The sequence below is a fragment of the Melozone crissalis genome, unplaced genomic scaffold (assembly GCF_028551555.1).
Source record: "Melozone crissalis strain CALT ecotype California unplaced genomic scaffold, PUWL_Pcris_2 ptg000019l_1, whole genome shotgun sequence".
Taxonomy (NCBI): domain Eukaryota; kingdom Metazoa; phylum Chordata; class Aves; order Passeriformes; family Passerellidae; genus Melozone; species Melozone crissalis.
Genome location: NW_026535797.1, coordinates 7,220,777 through 7,242,155, shown reverse-complemented (window position 1 = coordinate 7,242,155; position 21,379 = coordinate 7,220,777). Strand labels below are relative to the sequence as shown.

Genomic DNA, 21,379 nt, shown 5'->3' with positions numbered 1-21,379 from the left:
CTTCCCCCTCAGTTGCACTTTGTGCCATTTTAAAAAAATAATTGCATTTCCCGCAACATAATGTGCTAGTTTCAGGTTTTTAAATTTCATCAGAACCCACATTTTCTTTCTTAGAGCATTGTCTTTCCTTTAAAAAAACATCATTTTCTAACACACTACCAGCTGTACATGGTGCCTTTTAAGCAGTAAATGCTGTTAGATTTTTCCAGAATTCTGCTGCATTCTGCTAACTTAGAACAGGCTTTTCATTAATGAAACATTTGTACTCTCATGTATATTGTTTTAGTTTTTGATGGTCAAAGATTTTCTAATTTCTGAACTTTGCTGCTGCAGTCTATGCTAAGACAGTATCTCCTCTGAGCAAAACTATAACACAGGACTGTCAATAATCCTAATATTTTTCAATGTTAAAAAGGCTGTAAATCTATAAAGTTTCATTCCTCCAGGCTTTTTTGCCTCAAAGCAAATAGCAAACTTCGCATAGTTATTCTCCACAGGGAATGTAGTCAATCCTTCCCAAGATGTAAAAGCAAACCCTGTAATGTGAATTATATTTTCAACCAGGTGCTTACATTTCCAGGTGTACCATCCAGTAACATAAAAAGCAGAACTTTGCAGGAAGTCAGAGCATTGTAAATTTTTACACAATTATGCTCCAAAAGAGCATAAAATGGGCTGTGTTGTGATCTTTGCTTACTGGGACTAACTGGAACAGAAGCACTGCCCATTTTATGCTCTTGAAATGAGAGACTCAGCCAAGCTCAGTCTGAGCTGTAAGTTCCACAGAGTCAACTTGACCATGTTCTCCTGTGTGACAGCAGTTTTTATTTCCTTAATTTCTCAGGTTAGACATTAGTCTTCAAAAGATTAGTAAATCTGAGCAGATGTAACATTTAGAAAGGGTGGTGGTCACTGCATAGAAAAAGGAAGCAGCAGAGAAAAAACAGCTTCTGAATGATGGAAAACCAGTAAGGAGCACATGGTCCTAGAGAATTAAAAAAGTCAGAGCTGTTTGACTAAAACCCCACAGTTCCTTAGTCAGAACCAGCTTGACAGATGTGCCCATGTTTGACATGATTCAGTGTCATCTGCCTTATTCCTTACCAAACATTTGCTCCTACCGTGCTGCCTCCCTGCCTGCGTGTTCCCATTCCCTGTTTTCCATGTGGGCTCCGCCACCCAGTCACCCACATTCCCCTCTGCTTGAGGTTTGCTCTTGCCACCATTTCTGCAAAAAGGGTGGCAAACCCTCACCTCCCTCTCTGTCCCTGTGTCCCCTCAGCCTTGTCCCCTCAGCCGTGTCCCCAGACCTCTGTCCCAAACCCAGGTAGGCCGAGGCCTGCGGGCAGCGCTCTGGGGACCCTCCCGGAGCCCTCACAAAGCTCGGCCCTCACAGCCCACAGAGCCCCAGGAGAAGGCAGGAATGAACCTGAACGCTTTGTTCCAGCAAATACAGTTCACTGAGAAGCAGGCGAGGGAGAAGAGGAGCTTCATCCAACAAGGTTGGCCTCATGGGCGCCATCCCCATTCCCACAGGAGTGTCCTGAGGGGACTCGTGCCAGGGAAAGCTTGGCAGAGCCAGCATGGCTGGTTCTTGCCACCAGCACGTTTCTGTAAGGATGTAACAACTGAGGATTTACAAACTGAGCACATACTCTTACGGGTTTTTGTTGTCTTGCAGCTAAATGCGACATAAATAGAAGTTATGAAAAAATTAACCAAATAAAAGAAGAGCTGAGCGCTGCAAAAATTAACTTAGAAACCAAGGTGAGCAGGCATATTTATAGTGTACATAATAATGAAATACATTATGTTTACAAATACACAACCTGTTCTTTCAGGAATAAACACTTTCGAGGAGTGTGCTTCACCTGCTGAGTAACACAGCATGGAGGAAAACTGCACTGGGCCTTTCTGAATTAAAAATGTGTCCATCAACATCCTTCCTCCCACAGACCTCACCCTTGGGGCTGTGTCAGGGCAGGATGACTTTTGGGGCCATACCCCGTTTCAACATCCTGCAGCTTGTTACAGCACTTTCCTCCAGAAAGGAACAGATGCAGAACACATCCCTTGGTTGCCCAATGCCATTTATTAATGGCCTTTCAGAGAAAATATATGGAAACATTCCATGTATTTATTTCACAGGATCTTGAGTCATATACTGAAGATCTCTCTGTGAACTTACAGTTAAGGCTTACAAACACTAAGTGTTTTTCTAGGAAGGCCAAAGACAGAGGAAGGTTTCTGAATCTATTTAGTGATTTTATTATTCTTTCCATTTAATCAAACTGCAGATGTCTTTTCAGATTAAGCCACCAGTTTTGCAGAGTTTTTCACCAACAACACCCGTGGTTGCAAATTATTTAAAAATCCATTTGCTTGTGTCTGAAAATTAAGTCTAAATACCCTTCCCTGTGCTCTTAAGTGTCTGTGCCGACAGAATGTGTGTTCACAACAGGAAAGCATGTGGAGCCTCCTTTGAAGTCAGAGCTGTTGGATCCTATCATTTAAATAAACAACTTCAAGAACCTTTGGGAGATTGCCTCATCTAGTTGTGAAAATAAATGTTTGGAGGATGACTTTCATCCTTCCTAAAACAGTCTCTTCTGCCTTTTGTAATGGACTATATAATATATATATATATATATGTTTGTATATATATATATAGATCAACATTGCTGAGAAGGGATCAGAATAGAACTCATTTACAAATATTTACCTGTTGCAAATTGAGACTATAATCATGCAGGCAGTTATTCCGACACTCACATTTATGCACGCCACAATCTCAGAGCCCAAAGGTGCTTTAAAATAGTAACTTATTTATCCAACACAGATTATATCTGGATGTTGCTTGTTAGGTGAAGTCCTCAGTAGTCTTACTTATAAGTTTATTTATGAACATCACAATTTTATGTTTATATTACTAATCTGTTATTGATGCATTGTGATTTATAATCAAGGTTTATGTGGTAGGTACAGAAGGTCCTGAGAGTAGAGCCATTATTGTAAATGACTAATGGGAAGAGCTGAAGAACTATTCCTAATTAAATTTTATGTGCTTTACTGACCAGTATTAATGATATTCTCACTGATGTCCACAAAAATATATTTTACTTGCTTGCCTAGTCTGACATTGATTCATTTATAGATAGAAAATGATACAGAAAAGTAGTGGAATAGAAAAATGCATTTCAATCAGACTGTATTTAAGTTTAAAGATTATATAGTTATTGACATTATTTAAAAGAATTTATTTTTCACTACAGGAATTAGCTTTACATATGTCTGCAAGAGTTCATGTAATTAAAATAATATTAAATAATGCTGTTCAGCTAATGCTGTTCAATTTATCCCACACCAAATAACTGGAGTTTTTTACAAGCACACATATCCAACCTCGTGCATGCTCAGCAGCTGATGCCTGACCAAGGTACTGAGACTGAGTTCAGAAGTTTTTTGACATCTATTTCACAGACACTGCCTGTGGTCAATCAAAGAGTCCTAGGAAATGCAATTTTCCCCTCTCTTCTCTAAAACCAGGTACCATGTAATTAGAACTCAAATTACAGCATTTTGCTGTTTGTAGCTCAATGACTTCTTAAAAAAATTGATTGCAAATGCATAGATGAATTTTGGCATCTTGGAGAAACTACATTAAAAGCTAGTTATGTACAGTATTGCAAATACAGTGATGTAAGACCACCTACTCTGTTTGAATTCATATGTAAAATTCTGAGCCAAGCATGACCTGACCGTAGCATTCTGGACTTATTGGGCATGAGGAAAAAATCTAGTCTTTTCCTTTCCAACTCTCACATTGCATTTTGGGCATTTCATTCCATTATCTTTCTATTTTGATCAGATGCACTTCATCTGTGCCCTCTCCACAATCATGTGCATTATTTAACTTTAAAATATTTACATTTTTACCACTGGAATACCACTCTTATTTGGCTTTTTCTGCTTCTATACACACAAACACTTGTGAATCAGCCTGACTGCTCAATTTAATTCCTGATACTTACCCTGTGCCTTTACTCTCTGTGGGCAAATCTTAACTTTGCTTTCCCTATTCATTGCTCTGAGTCAAGAGAACTTGACACTCCATCAAATAAATGATTCTCCTCCTTTAAGACTCTACAACACTTACCTGCTTCCTATTATTGTTATAGTTTATCCCACCACATATGTGCACTTTGGTTGGATGATGATACAGTAGATGTGCTAGAAAAATGAGAAGCCTTCAGCAAATTTTGAAAATGCAGTGGTTGAACAGCATACCTGCATATCAGATAAACTAATGGTTAAAAGTAATAAAACTCTAAATGAACCTAGGTGAAAAATTGAGGTTTAGGACTTGGGGGGTTTATTATCAAACTGTCAATAACCAGTGAATTAATTCCCATTACCCTTCCTCAGCCAAAAATTCCAGAAATTGTGCTCAGAAAAATATCCCGCTCTCCTTTGCATACTCCATAGTAGCATTGCAGAGTGGATGATATGTACAGCCATTCTGCCAAAACCCAGAATAATCAGATATTATTCTGATATTATTGTCTCATTTGGTTCATTATGAGCTTTACCCTGTGAAATGGAGGACAGTAAATTATGTTGGCTAAAGGATCCTGAAAAAAATTTCTTCTAAACCTAGCAGATTTAAAAATGCCATTTAGACAGACAGAGCACCACTAAGTGAGTCTTTCAAAGAAAGAAGACTTTTCAAAATCTTAGCAGAATACTGAAAGGTTATTGAGGGGAAAAAAGAGCTGTTATGCTTTTGTCAGTCCAGCAGCTGTGCTAGCTCTTTTTAAACTGGATCAAGATCCTTGTGTACAATTTCAGAGCATATGAAACAATTAAACAATAACTTTATAATTTTTTTTCCCTTTTGGAAGGTTCAGCATCTGTCTGTCAAGCAATTCAATGTAGAAATTCTGAAGAAACGTGAAGACAGCTTAGAAAAACAAAAAGCTGAACTTATTAATCAAAGAACCAGTCTTCTTAAAATCATGGTATGTTTCCAGCTGTGATACTCACACAGCTCTTTTCTACTGTACAACAGCAATCAACTTTAAAATATGAAAATCTGGAAAAGCTAATGTCTTAATCAGGAAATTTTTATTGGTTTTTTATATTAGTGTATGTAACCACATAAACTTAGATAAATTCTCACATTTTATTTAAACCACGATCTAAGGTAGTGTATGCTGAATTTTATCTCCAAAGCTGATTTTAAATTCTTGACTTAATTTTTTAATGTTTGCTGTTGTATGAGTGAACTCCAATTCTGACAGATTATTTCCTTTGTAAAAGTAAGCTACGGGAGCCTCGCCTTAAATTGGATTGCCTCATCCACAGTAAAATATATTGAAAAGGATCAAAGGAAAACCCCAGGGAGGCCCACACCACATTTTAGCAAATATGGACAGTTTAGCAATCCTGACATAGCACACAATCTCTTTGATGCCAGACACACCTCACCACCTCTTCAAAGGTAGCTACTTACAACAAGTTTTCCAGTTCTCTCAGATGCTAACCTGAATATTGCCTTCCTCTTACTTTGTTGAGGCTTCTTGGATCTGTACATATGAAGAAATGACATATGAAGAGAAGCAGTCTTTACTGCATCTGTATTTGCTCTTTAAATCAGCAGAGCTAAATTTTAAACATTCAGTACAAAGCACCAGTATTAAGCCTAAATCTTTAGGCAGATGTCTTTTTAACTTTAGTCATAGTTCTGCATCACTCAAAGTATTCCCAGTGTATATGTGAAGTTTGGTATATAAGTTAGCTTTTCTTTTTTCCTGTACATAGGGGTAATTTAATTCTATTTAATTTAGCCATCAATTAAGACTTCTTAGAAAAAATTTAATATAACCTTACTCTTTTGAACATTTTTTCCCCAGAAAATTGATCTCTGATTTTCTATCAGCAATAGCATTCTTGGCAGTTATAAAAGGAGTTAAAGTGCATTTACATTCTGCAGAGGGTTAAACAACACTTTTATTTAGTTAAATAACAAGCTGGAAAAAAAGAGCTGCCATACTATGCTAGTGACTTTAAACAATTTTTGAATTTCAATATGAATTGAACTGAAAATCTGCAGGTTCAAGTCTATAACATAATGTAGTAATTTTTTTTAAATGCTGTTATCAAGAATAGACTTCATTTTTGCAGGGAAAACATAAGTTTAAAACAACTGGCATAATGATAGAGCTGTAGCTTATTTTCATGCTCTTATAAGAAAAAGTAAATATTTTCTTTACTTTTGCATTTTAAAATTTTATTTACTTTCCTGCTACAAATTTAAGGATAAAAAAACAACAGTATGTCTCAGTCTGTCTAACTTAACAAAGACTTTCATTTTTTTCACTTGAATATTCAGCCTTCCCTTTCTTTTTTCAGGCAGATGCAAAGAGAAAAATTACTGAAGAGGAAGATAATTTTACCAGAGAAATAACAGAGTTTAACAATGAATTTGGACTAACAAGTAATAGGGATCTTCTTATTAAAAAGAAAGTCAAGACTGAAATAAATGATTTAGAGAATGAGGCAGCTCTGTTGAAAAATGGTAAGTCTTATATTAAACCAGTTTATCTTGGATTAACACAAATCGATAAAATACAGCTGTTTAGCACTGAACTGAAAGTGTGGTCTGACATAGCAAGCAGGATTAAAGGCTCTTCTGTTCCCTATCCTCTTCAGCCTTTCTGATGTGAGCACTGTGAGGAGAAGGAGCCAACATAAAGGGGCAGCTCCCAGTGTCTAATTCAGCCAGCACAGAGCTCACAGTCATCCACAGCCACTGAATTAGGATTAGAATCACCTGGGGTTCAGCATTTCCTTAGCTTCAAAAGGATTGTATACACAGATGCCCTGTAGGATTGGTTCTTCAGTGCCACAGTGTAGCTTGATTTTCAGCTAAGGTACAGAGTAAGGGATCTCTCAGAGCACAGGGTCACACTGCAGGGCAGCCCTTCCACAAGGAATTCGGGGTCGTCATGGATCACAGGCTGAACATGAGTCAACGACATCAGAATGCCAACACCACACTGAGACACAAACAGAATCCTGACCTCTAACACATGAAAATAATTCCTCACTCTATTTGGGGCAGTTAAGCTCTGAACTGGAGTGCTGTGCATCTCATTTTGATCTTAAACTTCAAAAAAAAGTGTGGACCAGCTGGAGAGAATCGACATAGGACCAGTGAGAGTGATCAGAGTTCTGGAGCACATGAGAAGGAAGAAAATGAACGAATTGTGACTATTTAAGCTATTAAGGAAAAGACTGATGAAAGATGGGTATCAGTCTTCAAATTGTATAAGCATCCTGTAGAAAGGAAATAAATATATTTTCTATACCTGTAGTGAACTGAATAAAAAGTAACAAGTGTAAAGCACAATAAGGGAGAGTCTGTCTGACAGCTTAGGAATCTTTCTAAGAACAGTGGACAACTGAAGCTCTCTGCCTTAGAAGATTCCATTACCAAAGGAATTAGGAGTGTCCATTACCAAAGGTTATCAAAAAAAGATCAAACCAGCCTTTTTCAGAAACAAGAGGTACAGCTGATCCTGCCTTCAGGAGAAGCATGCAGTAGATGACCCCTCAAAGTCCATTCCAGCCTCATGATCTGTCAAGCAACAGCACTTTCAATTCCCCATATCTGCTATAAAGATACTGAAAAATGATTGTCCACTGGAGCTTGCACTTGGTAACACCTTCTTTCTTATTTCCTGTGGCTAAGATACTAATCTACAACTGAAAAGTCTGCACTTGGCGTCAAGTGCCACTTTTAGCATTTAATTTTTTACATATTCAGGCAGAGCTGGGCAGTTAAATGATCAGTAGTACCTGGAGGGTGACCAAAATTCTTCTCTAAGTTCAGTTGCCATCTCAGTTCCATCCTTTAATTGCACCTTTCTTGAGGCACAACTTGTCTTTTTGCTTGCTACACTCCAGGGCACACTGACAACTCTGAAGTGAAAAGTTTAAGCAACTCATAACAAGGAAGTTATGTGAGGACCTCCAATTGGTAGAAAAACAATCACAATTAATTCCAGATGCTGTCTAATAGTAAGGTTCAAATATATATAACACCAAAAATACTAAGAAGAGGTTTTTTTTCAGTCCTGCTGAGAGATGTCTGTTCTCCACCTATTCAATCAGTCATCTTCCTTTCTTTATGGCTGAATTAACTGTAAAGCAAAACATTCTTTCTATGCCCAGACAACAAAATATGTTGAACAGCTCAATAACATTTAAAAAAAATTTTCTTTCATAGCTCTGAATGCATTATATGACATAATTTCCTGTGAACTTTGTTATATATGAATTATTTTAGTTTATTTTGGTTTTATATTTAAGGTTCTTTTGACTAGCTGAAGACTGGTAGAAGCAGTTAAGAATATATAAGATTGTATCATGAATGCTAAAACTGCAATGCATTTTAATTTAAAACGTATTTTTTCTTAGAAATGGAGTCAATGGAACATAAAAATGTTCAGTTAAATGCACTCCAGCTGCAGAAGAATGAATTAAAGCAGGATTTATTTACTCTCCAAAGTGAGCTCAAAGGTGTGCCTGATAACTATTTCTTGTGATAATTATTTCTGGCTTGACAAATGCTTTTGAAAAATGTTTTCTGTCAATTTTCTCAAGCAAAAGGAATTGTAGTAACAATATTTTAATTTCTTTTTACAATATGTAATACATCATTTTAAAACATGATTAAAATAAATATTACGGCTTTCAACGCAATTTAATTTAAATGTCATTGATACTGAGGTCCAGAGATCTGCTGAATCATGAGCTGTAAATATGAAAGAAAGTTTTGCTTTTGCTGGTAAGTCATATACTTAAATGTAGAATTTAATGTTTCAAAGAACTTAACATAAATATTGTTTAAAATCTTCTGTGTCAAAGGTGATCACAGCAATAGGGACTATTTTGAAATCTGAATTAAAATAATGTAAATGACTACTTTAGCTATTTTTTTTACCAATGTCTAAGTAAGGTGTCACAGTAAGAGCTAAGAAAAGCAGTAAATATGGTCCTAAATTGTTTGGGAAAAGGAGTGAAATTTTCTAGATTGCAATATGTGATTACAATAATAAAAAAATAATTAATTTTCTTTATTTAGATGCCTTTACCCTTCAAAAAGTTTCATGAAGAAATATTAGAAAATATAAATTTAGAATATGTAGAAGGTTTTTGAATATGGATGATTAATATATATTTATAGGGTAATTCTGATTTCATGTTTAGACCTTGAGAAAGTAATCAGGGAAGCAGAAAGAATGACAAAAGATTTAGAAGCAGAAAAAGTCCAAGTCACTGAAAAACCTCAGACTGATCCTGAATGTTTAAGGTAAAAGCCTCACATTAATTAGTTCTTAATTCAATTTTAGGAGTGTAACTGCAGTTTAGTCCTGATAACTATTTTACCTTCCATGTACAACATTCCTCCTGAAATCAGCAGAACCATTCATTTTTTATTAGTCAGCCCCAAGTCCTGTTGTTGATTGCAGCATTTCACCCTGACATCCACACCCCAATGAACCCAAAACTGCCAGTGTTAGCAGGGGTGTCAGTCAAACCCAGAGCAAGAACAAACTGCTGCTGCTTGGGTGGAAGATCAGTTCCTGAGCTCCTGCAGGAATGGTGGTGGTGCACAAAGCACTGAGGAACTGCCCAGTGCCAAACTGATTTCTGCTGCCTGGCTGTGCAGAGCCCATTGCAATGGACTGGGCTGGCCTCAGTAACCCCCTTGGGTACCTGGGGCCTCTGTTGAAGAAACTAAATGCAGATTTGTTTGCTCTGTGTTCTCTGCTATCTAGTTTGCCTTCTAATTAAGCTGGTTTAAAACAAATCTTGAAGACTTAACCAAGACAGAAGGGAAGACCTGGCACAGTCTCTCTTAACAGTGAAGTTTTCTTTTCAGGAACTGAGTGGTGACACTTCATTTCTTGTCAGTTGGCTTAAGTGAAATATTAGGTTTTCACTTCACAGAAAATAATTTCTTTTTTTTTTTTAATCTCTGAATGCAGAAAGCCCCATATCACAGAATTGACCACCTTTTTCCTATTTTATGATATTCCAGAAGGAAGTGCCTGGGAATATTTAAAAGTAATTAATAGGCAATGCAAAGGAACTCCTCCTTCTAAAGCTAGACCAAAAGATTCTCTAACAAAAATTAAGGCAATCACAACTTATATTACCATTACAGGGTTTTGCCTATATATCCCTAAGCTTTTGACAAAAATAAATAAATATAATGGGCATTTTTTTTATCTGAAAACTTTCAGTGGAAAGTTATAACTTTGCAGAGAACCCTGAGCAATTTTCTGAAAGACGATTTGGTAATGACCCATTTTTTGCTGAATATTGGTTTTTGAAAGAAAATCATATATCAGCCCTATTACTAACTCTCTTCAACCTCTTGCATGGTGTTGAGACATGGCCAAAATCCCCTCAGCATAAAAATTAATTAGCTCACAATCCTGCATACAGTAGCAAAAAATTTGCATTCAACATATACAGAGAAGACACTGTGTAAATAATAATAACAGTAACAATTCTCCAGGACAGCATATTATATTTCACTCCTGTACATTATTCATTCAATCATGATATATTGGGGTTGTGATACACGAGGCTGTCAGCTTCCTTCCAACTAACATACTTCCCTTGGAATAGTTTACTGCCATGATGCCAGTGAATATCCAAATTTGTGTAATTAATTTTCTAGAGCAGGTTTCCTGTGTGCAAGGTACAGAAGTAGCCAACATTATGATGCTTTTAATCCCCAGCTCTGCCACTGAGATCCTAAGGATCAATGAAACCCATGTGTGTCTTTCTAGGCAGTGGAATTAACTCACAGCTCTTCAGAATGACACTTTGGCTTTCTCTGGGTGAAAAACTGGATAAAACACATTAAATTCTATTAACTGCAAAATCAGCAAGTGTCATTTACAACCAAGGCAAGAAGGATGATGAGATTTTCTTATTTCATGAAATGCCTCCTTTTATGGTCAAGATAAGCTAACATTATTTGATAATTGCATGTAGTGCAAAAAATAAAGTGCTCCTATGCTATTACCACTATCACAAAATGCAAGCCCTTCTTGAAGTCTAGTAATATACTGAACACATTTTTTTAAAATTGGAACATTTTTTTCATTTCAGATACTGGAAAAAGTTTAAGACAGATTTGCCTAAATCATATTTTTATCTTGCACTTGCTTTTGATCAGAAAAGCTCAATGCTTCATAGAGAGAGATAGCCCTGAAAAAGTTAACTCAGATGCCAGAAGCAATAGAGCTGTGCTGCTGTATTTCCATGTCAGCACTAATAGATTCTGCTTTTCAGTGGAGCCAAGCAGACAATCCTCATTTATCTGCCTCTCTATGTCACTGCTTTAGAGCCACCCCAAACTTTATCAAACTCATACAACTCTAGCAGTTGTTTAGGTATTTTTTTTTTTACTTAACAAAGCCTACTCATCACTTCTTGGTTTGGACTACTGAATTAAGAGAATGAAAGGGGATTTAAAGTATTAGACACTGTAAATTGTGCAGCATATAAATTGTCCCCTGGAGGGTACCTGATCACTCTCTGGTACCTCTGTATCATCCAGAGGATGGAGGCAGAATCTGCACAGTGCTGCACACTAAGACAACTAAAGGCAAAAAGCAGAAGTTGAAACAAGAAGATTTAGAGTAAGTTTGAGGAAAAAGCATTTTTATCATGAGGAGGCAGAGTTTGCTTAGAGAGGTTGCATAGTTTTCATCCTTGGAGGTTCTCCTTCTTGAGATACACTCATATACTTGTGTATCTTAACAGGAGTCAATTTTGGTCATATTAAAATCAATGTGATTGAACCTTCTGTGTCTGAGAAAACTCTTTTTAGCCTAAAAAGATCAGGTTTTTTATCCCTATACAGAGTTTATTGCAAGAATAGAATTCTAGTTTTTCACTGAAAATCATTTTTATTGCACATAAAGATAATATTTTGACACATGTAATGTGAATCAGAAATACTTTTTTTCCCTATGAAATAGCACAAAATCTGATTTTATTTTTTACAGAGCTGGAAACCACACCACTCTAAGTGGTAAAAATACCCTTTTTTTGATGCTTCCTTAGAACAAACATGAGAGACAGTCAGCATCAATAACCTGATATATGTAGCTCCCAGATCACCCTGCAAGTCTGTTACTGTATCACATCCCAAGTCCCAGCTTAGAAATCAATATCAAAAGTAGCTGGCAAGGCAAGAATCTTCATTGCAATTAAGTATATATCTAAAAGTAAATTGCATTTCAGCTGAACAGCGTAGCCAGCTAATTCAAATTACAGCAATTCATCTTTGATCTGAGAAAAATGCCCCATACCACGTCTGCAGTTTCATAAAATTTCTCTGAAATCCATCAAAGAATTGCAAAGGGTCATGAGAAGCACACACCAGTAATTGCAGCAGCTGTTGGAGCTGCTGCAGAGGCTTGTCCTGATCCACTCTGGATGCAGAAAAAGTCCAACCAGAATTGGAATGTTCAGCACAGATGTAATTAGCAGGCACCTTGGAAAATGCAAGTCTCATGATACAAGTGAATAATTCAGAGAAATTTTTAAGAAAATAGGGCTTTTTCTTTTCTTTTTTTTTTTTTTTTGTGTTGGGTTTTTTTGGTTTTGGTTTTTTTTTTTTTTCCCCTAAAGAGAGCTGCAATTAAGATCAAAAGCCTTGTTTTAATCATCTGTTCTGCCAATGCCATTCTCAAACACAAAACAGCAGGAAAGAACTTTGGCATCAGCTCTCTGGAGTCCCATTGCCCTGGCAGGTAGCAAGTAACATCATTTAAGTGGAACAATGCAGGAGTCAAACAGAGACTAACTGATACCAGTAAATTCCTAACTATGGCATTTCATTGTTATATTCATTGTAATTACTCTATAAATTATTTATCCTCTTTCACATTTTAATTTTAAATTTTTGTGTTGCCTTAAGTAAAACAGCCTAGAAATAATTCTAGTTGAAATTCATTTAGATTAAAATCAGAGCATTTCTACCTAAAATAGATATCTTTCAACCTATTTAAAAGGTAGAATAAGGATAAAATTCTTCTTTGAAACCTGAATTTCTCTTCTACTTCAGAAAAGAAGTAGCAGAAATGAAATGCATGAAATCTGCTTACTTTGTAAATAGTTCACAGCTTTGTATACATGTCTAAATCCTAAAAAATATAGTATTCCTTCTTATTCTTCATAATCCAGAAAAAGAAACTCTATTACCAAAATTAGGAAGGAAAAACTAATTTCTTTCATACAAATCATACAGGAAATATATTCTTTAGAGCTCAACAAATTGTTCATGCAAACAACAGACTGCCTAAGCCCCATGAAATCTTCTGGTGGGTTAAATTTTTTTTTGCAATTTAATTTGATGTTAAATTTTATAATCAGAAAATATCAGCCTCTGGAGTAATATATGTGGTTCAAAATGAGTTTTTCAATGGCAATCTCCTCATTGATTTTTTGAGCTTTTCTTTTTAATAGCAGTGCCTAGTGGAACTATTATAGCTTGAATTATGTTAAAATAGCTTTCCATTATGAATTGTAGAATGGATTTACAAAAAGCAGATCAAATCTGACTAATGATGCCTTTCTTTGATAAGACAACAGATAGATTAGACAAAGAAAATTCCAATGCCATCCATCTAGACATTTATAAAGTATTTGATGCGATCCCAAATGGAAAAATACTAGTTAACTAAGGAAGACATATTAAAAAATTAAGTAAAGAAATGACTAATAGTAACAACAGTCATAGGTCTGCAATTTAAAATTCTGGGACTCAAAGGTAACAACAATCACAGTTGGTCTTGCTTAATGTTTTAATTAATGTCTTTAGAATAGAAAGTGTTTGAAGACAACATTTTCTAATTAAACTCCACACCTTGCAGAGTCACTAAAAGGAGGAGGAATATGATTGTATAGTGTATAAGTTTATCTACTTGTACACAATTAGGACTTCAGTAACAGGTACCTTGAAGCAGAGAGGTCTGAACATACTGTGTGTGCAAAATACAGCTATAAACATCAAAAGAAAATATACCTGTGCACAAGATAAAAGAAAGAGTTATTTCCAAAAAAATACCGGGAGGGTGTAAGAATACTTGTACACATCTCTCACCTGCTTGTCAAGAAAGATTCATTCAACCTGGAAGATGAGCAGAGCATAGAGAGCCCATAAAGCAGAATGAAACAAGGACAATTCTAAATCCCTTTTACCTCTGAGTCTGTTATACACATGAAGAAAGCAGTACATAACAGAGACATTAACTTCAGCAATAAAGTAGCCGTATTAATATACTCAGATTAAAATCTAATTTTCTTTGTCCAATAGAAAAATCAAGATAATTGAACTAGAAGAACCATTGACCCCAATTTACTTTCCCTGCTTTTCAATAAGAATCTTATTGACCCTTAGAAACACATTTCATTTCACATCTCACATACATGCTTGTGTATTTTTTCTTTCCTGTGTAGCTCATTCTTGCAGTTCCAATGAAAAATAATCCACACAACTTTGGTTTGCTGTCTGCACAAAAGCAAATCTCATCCTAGATGTGCAATTTAATTTAGTGTGCCTTAACCTTTCCAGGTTTATTCACCTATTATTATATATTCCTTAAATATGTCTTGTGATGGTTTATGTATTTGGAAAATACCACCACACTTTTCAAGACCTCTGACTACTCTTATCAATAGTTGCCTGACAACATTCACAAAATGCAAGCTTTAATCATTGGTAACTATGTATTTTACACTTAACATTTTGTCCAGGACAGCAAAAGCTGAAAATTTCTTATTTTACTTAAAATACATAAATTTCTTTTCATTTGCATTTGATTATGTTGTCTAGTACTTTCTTTGTGTTCATGTTTCACCTTCCTGCTAGACTTTATTATTACTATTAGATCACTTGCTTAATTTTATTATTCTTCTGCTCCATCAAGCACAGACTTTTATATTTAATTGTGTAACTCAAGTACTTGACTTTATACTTTGGGATGCTGTATTCCATTTAGGACTTGTTTTTTCTCTTCCTCAATCAATTGATAATAGTCTGAAATTTATTGACTTCTCCAACTGTATAAATAGCACATTCTGTTTAGTAGTGTCAGCAAATTGTAAATACTAGCCAAATCTTGCTCTCACTGTAGAAACATACACAGTATTTAAACCCAGTCTTGAACTGACAGAATTACCTCAATGTCTTACCTCTACTTGAGCTTGAGACAATAAACTTAAGTCTTCAATACTTTTCTTCAGTCCCAATAAAGTCTTAAAACATTGATAACTGTATGTCCTGATGTTCATGGTGAAATCCCAAAAAAAATCAAGATATATATATATATATCTCAAGTTATATATAGCTTCTTAAGGAATTTCATTTTGTACCATGGATTCTATGCCCTGTATATCAGTGTCAAGCAATTCTGTTTTATAACACACCACAATGTTTTCCCTCCAATTTATGATTTAAAAAATAAAATGGTGGACATAAACAAGGCAAAGACAAAAAGGAGAATATGGAAAACATTTGTACTTGTGTCAGCTAAACATAACTAAGAGATAGTCTGTTTCTCCTGCAATTCCAACAACAATTAGGTAGGGTCTTTCAACCCCACAAAAAAAACCCCTCACATATTAGCCCTACCTTCTACAGAAATTATTTCTCCTTTAACACCTCTTTACAGAAAATTATTCTTAGAATGCAACTTTTGGAGACTAAAGTCTTGATCCAGTTATTTGAATCTATGGATGATTTGCACAGAGACCTGTTCGACAATAACATTATTTTCTTCATCGTTCAATTTATAATACCAGCATGTATTGATTTCAAATTATTTTTCCTCTTTGCCACGTGCATATAGAGCTGAAATTCAAGAAGAATGTGTATCAACCACAAATGCCAATGACATTTAATAGCTGGGCTCATTTCAGAGCTGCAAAATTGATAATCTTCAGTGATCTCCTCCTTCTTCATCTCTGTCACTTCTAGCATTCACGACTAATGGAAAATGGGCCATTGATAGCAGAGCTCAGTCTAGGACAAGCTGCATGCAAAAAATGCTGATGTTGTTTTCCCACCTACTTGATTTAAGGCTAGGTTTAGCTATTGCAAATGTGGCATTTCAGCTCCAGCTGTTCATTACAGCCTGTGATACTGTGACTTGCCAAGACACTGTTAGTCCAGTGCAATGACTTATTTTAAAGCTATATTTTATTGTCAGCAAGGAGAACAAAATGCTAAAAATAAAACAAAACCAAAGGACATGGGGAGCCAAATGTTAATGTGATTTTTCAGATTATTTTTCCCAAGAGATCTGCCTTTTTTCATAGTCATAAAAAGGGTATAATTGTCAAATTAATCCTTGTTCTAGCACAAGTTACATCTTTTTCCATTTTCAAAGGTGACAGAAAACCTGCCTTCCATCGAGACAGTATAGTTTCATGAATAATTGGTTTGCACATTCAATCTGATAATGGAAAGATGAATATGAATATCCTGCTTATCTTAAATGTAAAATGAAAAAAAATGAATCTGCTTTCAGGTTAAACATTTTTTTAATAGTTCCATTGTCTCACATTCCTTCTGGTAAAACTTCATCATTTATTCAGTAACTCAGGCGTCTCCAATGCATTAATTTTGTAGACCGTAACCTAACAGACAGCTCTTATTTTGTGAGTATATTATTCCTGGCACATACTGTAATTATCTAGCTTCTAAATAAGAAAGAAGGAAGACCTGAAAGCAGAATCAATTGATTAATGTAAGAATTAAACACCACATTTGAATGAATGTCTTGTACCACCACTACCTGATGCTATGTAAGGAATTGTGCTGTCACTAGTGTTAAAATTCTTATAAAATCTTTGAAATAAAATTTTAATTCCATACACAAAATGTTAGTTTCAAAGCACATCATCAACAGAAATTAATTCACAATCCCAAGACACAAATAAGCAACTCCTACTGCTGATCTTCTGCTTGTTCTATCCCTAATGTGGACCTAGCAAGGACTGGAATCATTCCTGGCTAACAAGTGACAAACAGGCTGTGCATCAGTTTTACAGTGTGACACACAATGGGACAGCATTTTCTCTGAGACGAGGACACTCTGTCTTTTCCTGAAGTAAATTAAACTAAGTAGGGCTTTTGTTTGTCCCAAGCAAATTAGGGTTCTAATATCACACCAGTAGAGAACACAGAGAGAAAAAAATGCAGAGACAAGGCAATGAAGTTAAGCAGATTTAATCAAGATCACAAGCTGATCCTAGACCTTGAAGTGAACTTCTCTCGATGAAATGAACTGAAAACTAACAATGTTTTCAATACACTGAAAATTTCATTTCTTGAAGCAAGTTTAAAATTCCCTGTTTGATTCTTTTAAGTGTTATAAGAAATATTTCTGAAAGAAGAGACATTTACTCCTTTATAATGCAAGGACATAGAGCTCATGCTTTTTCCCTATTGATGGTAAGATATTTGCATCTTCCACAGGAACAGCAAAATTAACTTCCAGTCCAGTCTTAGTCTGTTATTCTAAAGCTGCACAGTGACTAAGCTATTCCTCTATTTAAATATACACCTTTTAATAAAGCCATTTTTGTGTAGAAAACCAACTCTCTTTGCTCTAGGACAGCTAAAGAGGTACATCTCTATAGCAAGGTCAAATAATTTATTGTCTATTATAGTACATAAAAGCAAAAATAGTTGCTACCTTCTGTTTCAACTTCAGAAGAAACAAGGTCCTGCTCTAATGCATTGGTTTGGCTATTTCATGACAAGCAGAATATTTTCAGTCTGTTTGTATGTTCCAGAACATTCAGATTGTTTCCTGAAACTGTATTAAAGGTAAACAACTTTATCTTTGTCATTATACTTTTCTTCTGACAGCCATGAAAAGACCCAGTATAATCTCATCACCTCGTATTTCTCAGACTACTGAAAGCTCTGCCAGAGATTTCTCTGGGCCCACCAAGTATTAAATTAAATCACTCCAGTCATTGATGTGCAGAGCCGAGGTATCTCCTTTTAGCAGGACTAAACTATCTTTTGAATGGAGAAATATCTATATTAAAAGTAATCCTTACTGTAGAAAAGTTGGAAAACTCCTGGCTGAGAGTACTGGGAAACAGTAAGTGCTGAGGAATAGTGGGAGCAGGGGGGAGAGAAGAGGAGCAAAAGCTGTGGAGTTTCTGGAGGGGTGTGGAGCAATTCTAGCACAGGGGCAGCACAGCATCCATCTAATCCAACATTCTATCCACAGCAGAGGCTACAAGAAGATACCCAGGACAGATAAGAACAGTATCATGGTACTTTCTAAGTGTCATCATTGCAATTCATGTGTTTAAATAAGGAAAATGATGACTAGCGAGGCCATATATCTTTCACAGTTTATGGAAACAACACAGTCCAGAAATCTGTCTAACTAGAAAACTTAAATCCTGACCAGGGAAATAGATCAATGAGGCTTTTCTTACACAAGTCAAATCGAGAATTGGGACCAAAGCTGAAAAAAAAATTACCCAGTCAACAGTTCTCTGACCTGAAAATTTATTTGCTTTTGGACACAGACTTAAGAAAGAGTTGGAAAAATGCAAAGATGATAGTTGGGAAAGTGTCTGTGAGACTCTTCAAGCAGAAATTGAAATTCTGCAAATGGTATGCCATTTTCATTATATATTTTAAGTGTTTGATAATTTTAGTTTTAAAGGTGTCCTTTAGGATGATTGGCAGTGGTTTTAGATAAGCAGGTTTTTTATGCTATGCACATGCTTAGATATCCTCTTGATGCAGACATGCTCCTATATTCATTTGTTTCAGCTTATTTCCAAATGTCCAGGAATATAACTTCTATAGAAAAGGAAAGCACAAAGAAGAATTTAAAGATATACTTTTAGCACAAGAAAGATGTACTGGGGGGGACTTATATAAATTGTTACTTTATTGAAAGCTGCAAAAGATTATGCATTTAGGAGCTAAATTAACCTTTACCTCCAGCTGCCAGTTAAATGGAAGATGGGAGTATGGAGAAAGAAGATGATAATAACATCCTTTCAACTGGTATTTTATTTTGTCCACTCACAAATTCCTTACAAAAACTTACTAAAACATGTTTTTCTCTGAATGCCAATCCTAACTTCAAATTTCTTGATTGTCAGTCTGTGTCACAATACAAAAGAGAAAAAATATTTTGAAGTACCTTTTGAGAAACAAAGAAGTTTTAAAGGTTCATTTTAGAGCCCCTGATTGAGCTGTACAAAGACACAGCTGCCACTACCATCAAGCAGAAGAGTCCTGAGAAATTTGCGTTACTCTTATAATCAGTTTCAAGTTTCTGTTGAAGTAATGTAACTTACTTATACTTTGGGGTTTTTTTCATTATTTTTTTCAGAAAGAAAAATAAAACATCCCAATGTTTAAAAATTTCTCTGTATAAAAAATACTATGCTCAAAATATTTCATTTTGCTACAATTCCATTCTTTTTCTTTTCCAGAATTTATCACAAAAGAAGTCTTCAGAGAAATGAATGATATCTGGCATATAATATGGAGTGTCACAGAAGCAAGTCTGAGAATTTTTAATTATTTTACTCAGGTTCTATCAGATTTGCTTCTATTTTCTGTTTGATCAATTCATACTTTGTATCTGCCTTTACTTTTCAGTAAAATAAAATTTGATTCATTTAAAAGTGAGGGAAGGTTTGTGTTTTATGTCCACATTCAATAGCTGTCCCTCCAGAGGTTCCTCTTTGCGGCCCATGGATCACAGTACCTGGTAAACTACACCTAAAGCTCAGTTCCTACATCACTAGCTCTATTCTTTAGGTACTGTTTTTCACATGAATGGTCTCCTATTTTTAAAGGTTGTGACATGGTCTTATTTGAGAGGAAGACTGCTATTACCATCAATAACTCTTAACAGGAGCTGTGACTATTTCATTTATTCCTCAACAACGTAATTCTGTAATGAACTCCCTGAAATAGCTCAGCTCCAGCAACACAGCTTGACAGTCCAGAAAGGTTTGCAGATCGACTGAGCTCTAGGTGCCTCCAATGGTGGTAAGACAGTCTATTATTTAGCACTTGCCTTCTGATAACACAAAAAAAAATTTTCTCCCTCTCCCACAACCCACAAAATATTGGGTGCTTAACTTCAGCACTTGAGAGCAAAGATAAATCCTTATTCTAAATTAAAAGGCCACATTCCTAGAGGATTGGTGCAGAATTTGGGTTGAATCAGAATGTTCACTCCAGCATGTAGGATGTATAATGTAACAGCAGTTCCCAGCCCCACACTGGGAACTGACTTTTTCACTCAGGTGCTTACAGTAAAGCCATGTAAGAGCATTCCCTCTGCTCAGCCTCATTCCTCTCTGTGGCCATGGTCTCATCACATCCCACTGCATGTGCAAGTATTTCTCAATGCTTCCCACCTGGGGCTCAGATGGATAATTGCTCTTTGCTGGTTTTTCTACACCCTGACCCCTCCAAGCTACAGTGAGTGTCTGTCACACATAAAACTGCAAAAGATGTTTTATTAAGAAGGGAGGAATAAGTCACTTTTGGAAGCTGACCAAATTCTGCCTTAGATGGAGAAAGTTTTTCCTCTTGAGATACAGCTGCAGTTTGAAGTTTGGCAAGGTTTGATCTGCAGCACTGGTATCAAAGAGCCTTCTGATCCACTCGGTTAGCTAGCATAATTCCAAGTGGTTGGAATTATCATTCTTAATAACCAGTACTGTTGAAGCTGACATCCCTATAAGACTTTTTTTGTCTCTTCCCTAAGAGAGAATCTCTTAGGATTGCTTGATTTTAAACAACTTAGTCCTGCAGACTTCTGACTTCTAAAGTTAGGCAACTGCTGCTTGTGGGTTTTCATCTAATCCAAAATAATATCAAAACATCTGCAGACAGCTAAAGCAGTGCTAGTTCTGAGTTTAATTGAAGAAACATAAATCTGGGATTTGCTAGAATGGCTGAGTTTATCTTGATCATTTTTTCTTCATCCAAAAAAACTTGCTTATGTTAAGTGTATTTGGCAGTTAACCAGGAAAACCTTCTTTTTAAACTTTGTGCTTGTCTACTTATAGTTGCTTTTATTTATGAAAAGCCTTGAATTTCTTTTGAAATGGTCTCATACATAGCTCTTTGGTCCATATAAATTAAATATTCAGATAGGACATAAAACAGAACTTACTGGCTTACCTCAAATGTATATTTGCAATTTTGTGGAATGAGCAATAGTATCCAATAACTACCAATTTATACTGTAGATTAATGTCCCTGTATCACCTAAAA

General features: G+C 35.7%; 1 protein-coding gene across 1 annotated transcript; it reads left to right on the top strand.

Moving 5' to 3' along the window:
• The first annotated feature begins 1,423 nt into the window (after positions 1–1,423).
• On the top strand, positions 1,424–19,608 carry CCDC172 (coiled-coil domain containing 172). The gene is made up of 8 exons (XM_054277428.1): positions 1,424–1,502; positions 1,682–1,767; positions 4,902–5,018; positions 6,412–6,577; positions 8,482–8,583; positions 9,274–9,376; positions 18,652–18,739; positions 19,576–19,608. Exons 1-8 carry the CDS (start codon positions 1,424–1,426, stop codon positions 19,606–19,608), a joined length of 774 nt encoding a protein of 257 aa, XP_054133403.1.
• Positions 19,609–21,379: the final 1,771 nt, after the last annotated feature.

Bases quoted from the DNA above. Each gene is read 5' to 3' on its own strand.
- CCDC172 (XM_054277428.1), top strand. From the start codon at position 1,424: ATGAACCTGAACGCTTTGTTCCAGCAAATACAGTTCACTGAGAAGCAG. The intron at 1,768-4,901 runs GTGAGCAGGCAT...CCCTTTTGGAAG, and splicing joins AAATTAACTTAGAAACCAAG to GTTCAGCATCTGTCTGTCAA. The intron at 9,377-18,651 runs GTAAAAGCCTCA...TTTTGGACACAG, and splicing joins ACTGATCCTGAATGTTTAAG to ACTTAAGAAAGAGTTGGAAA.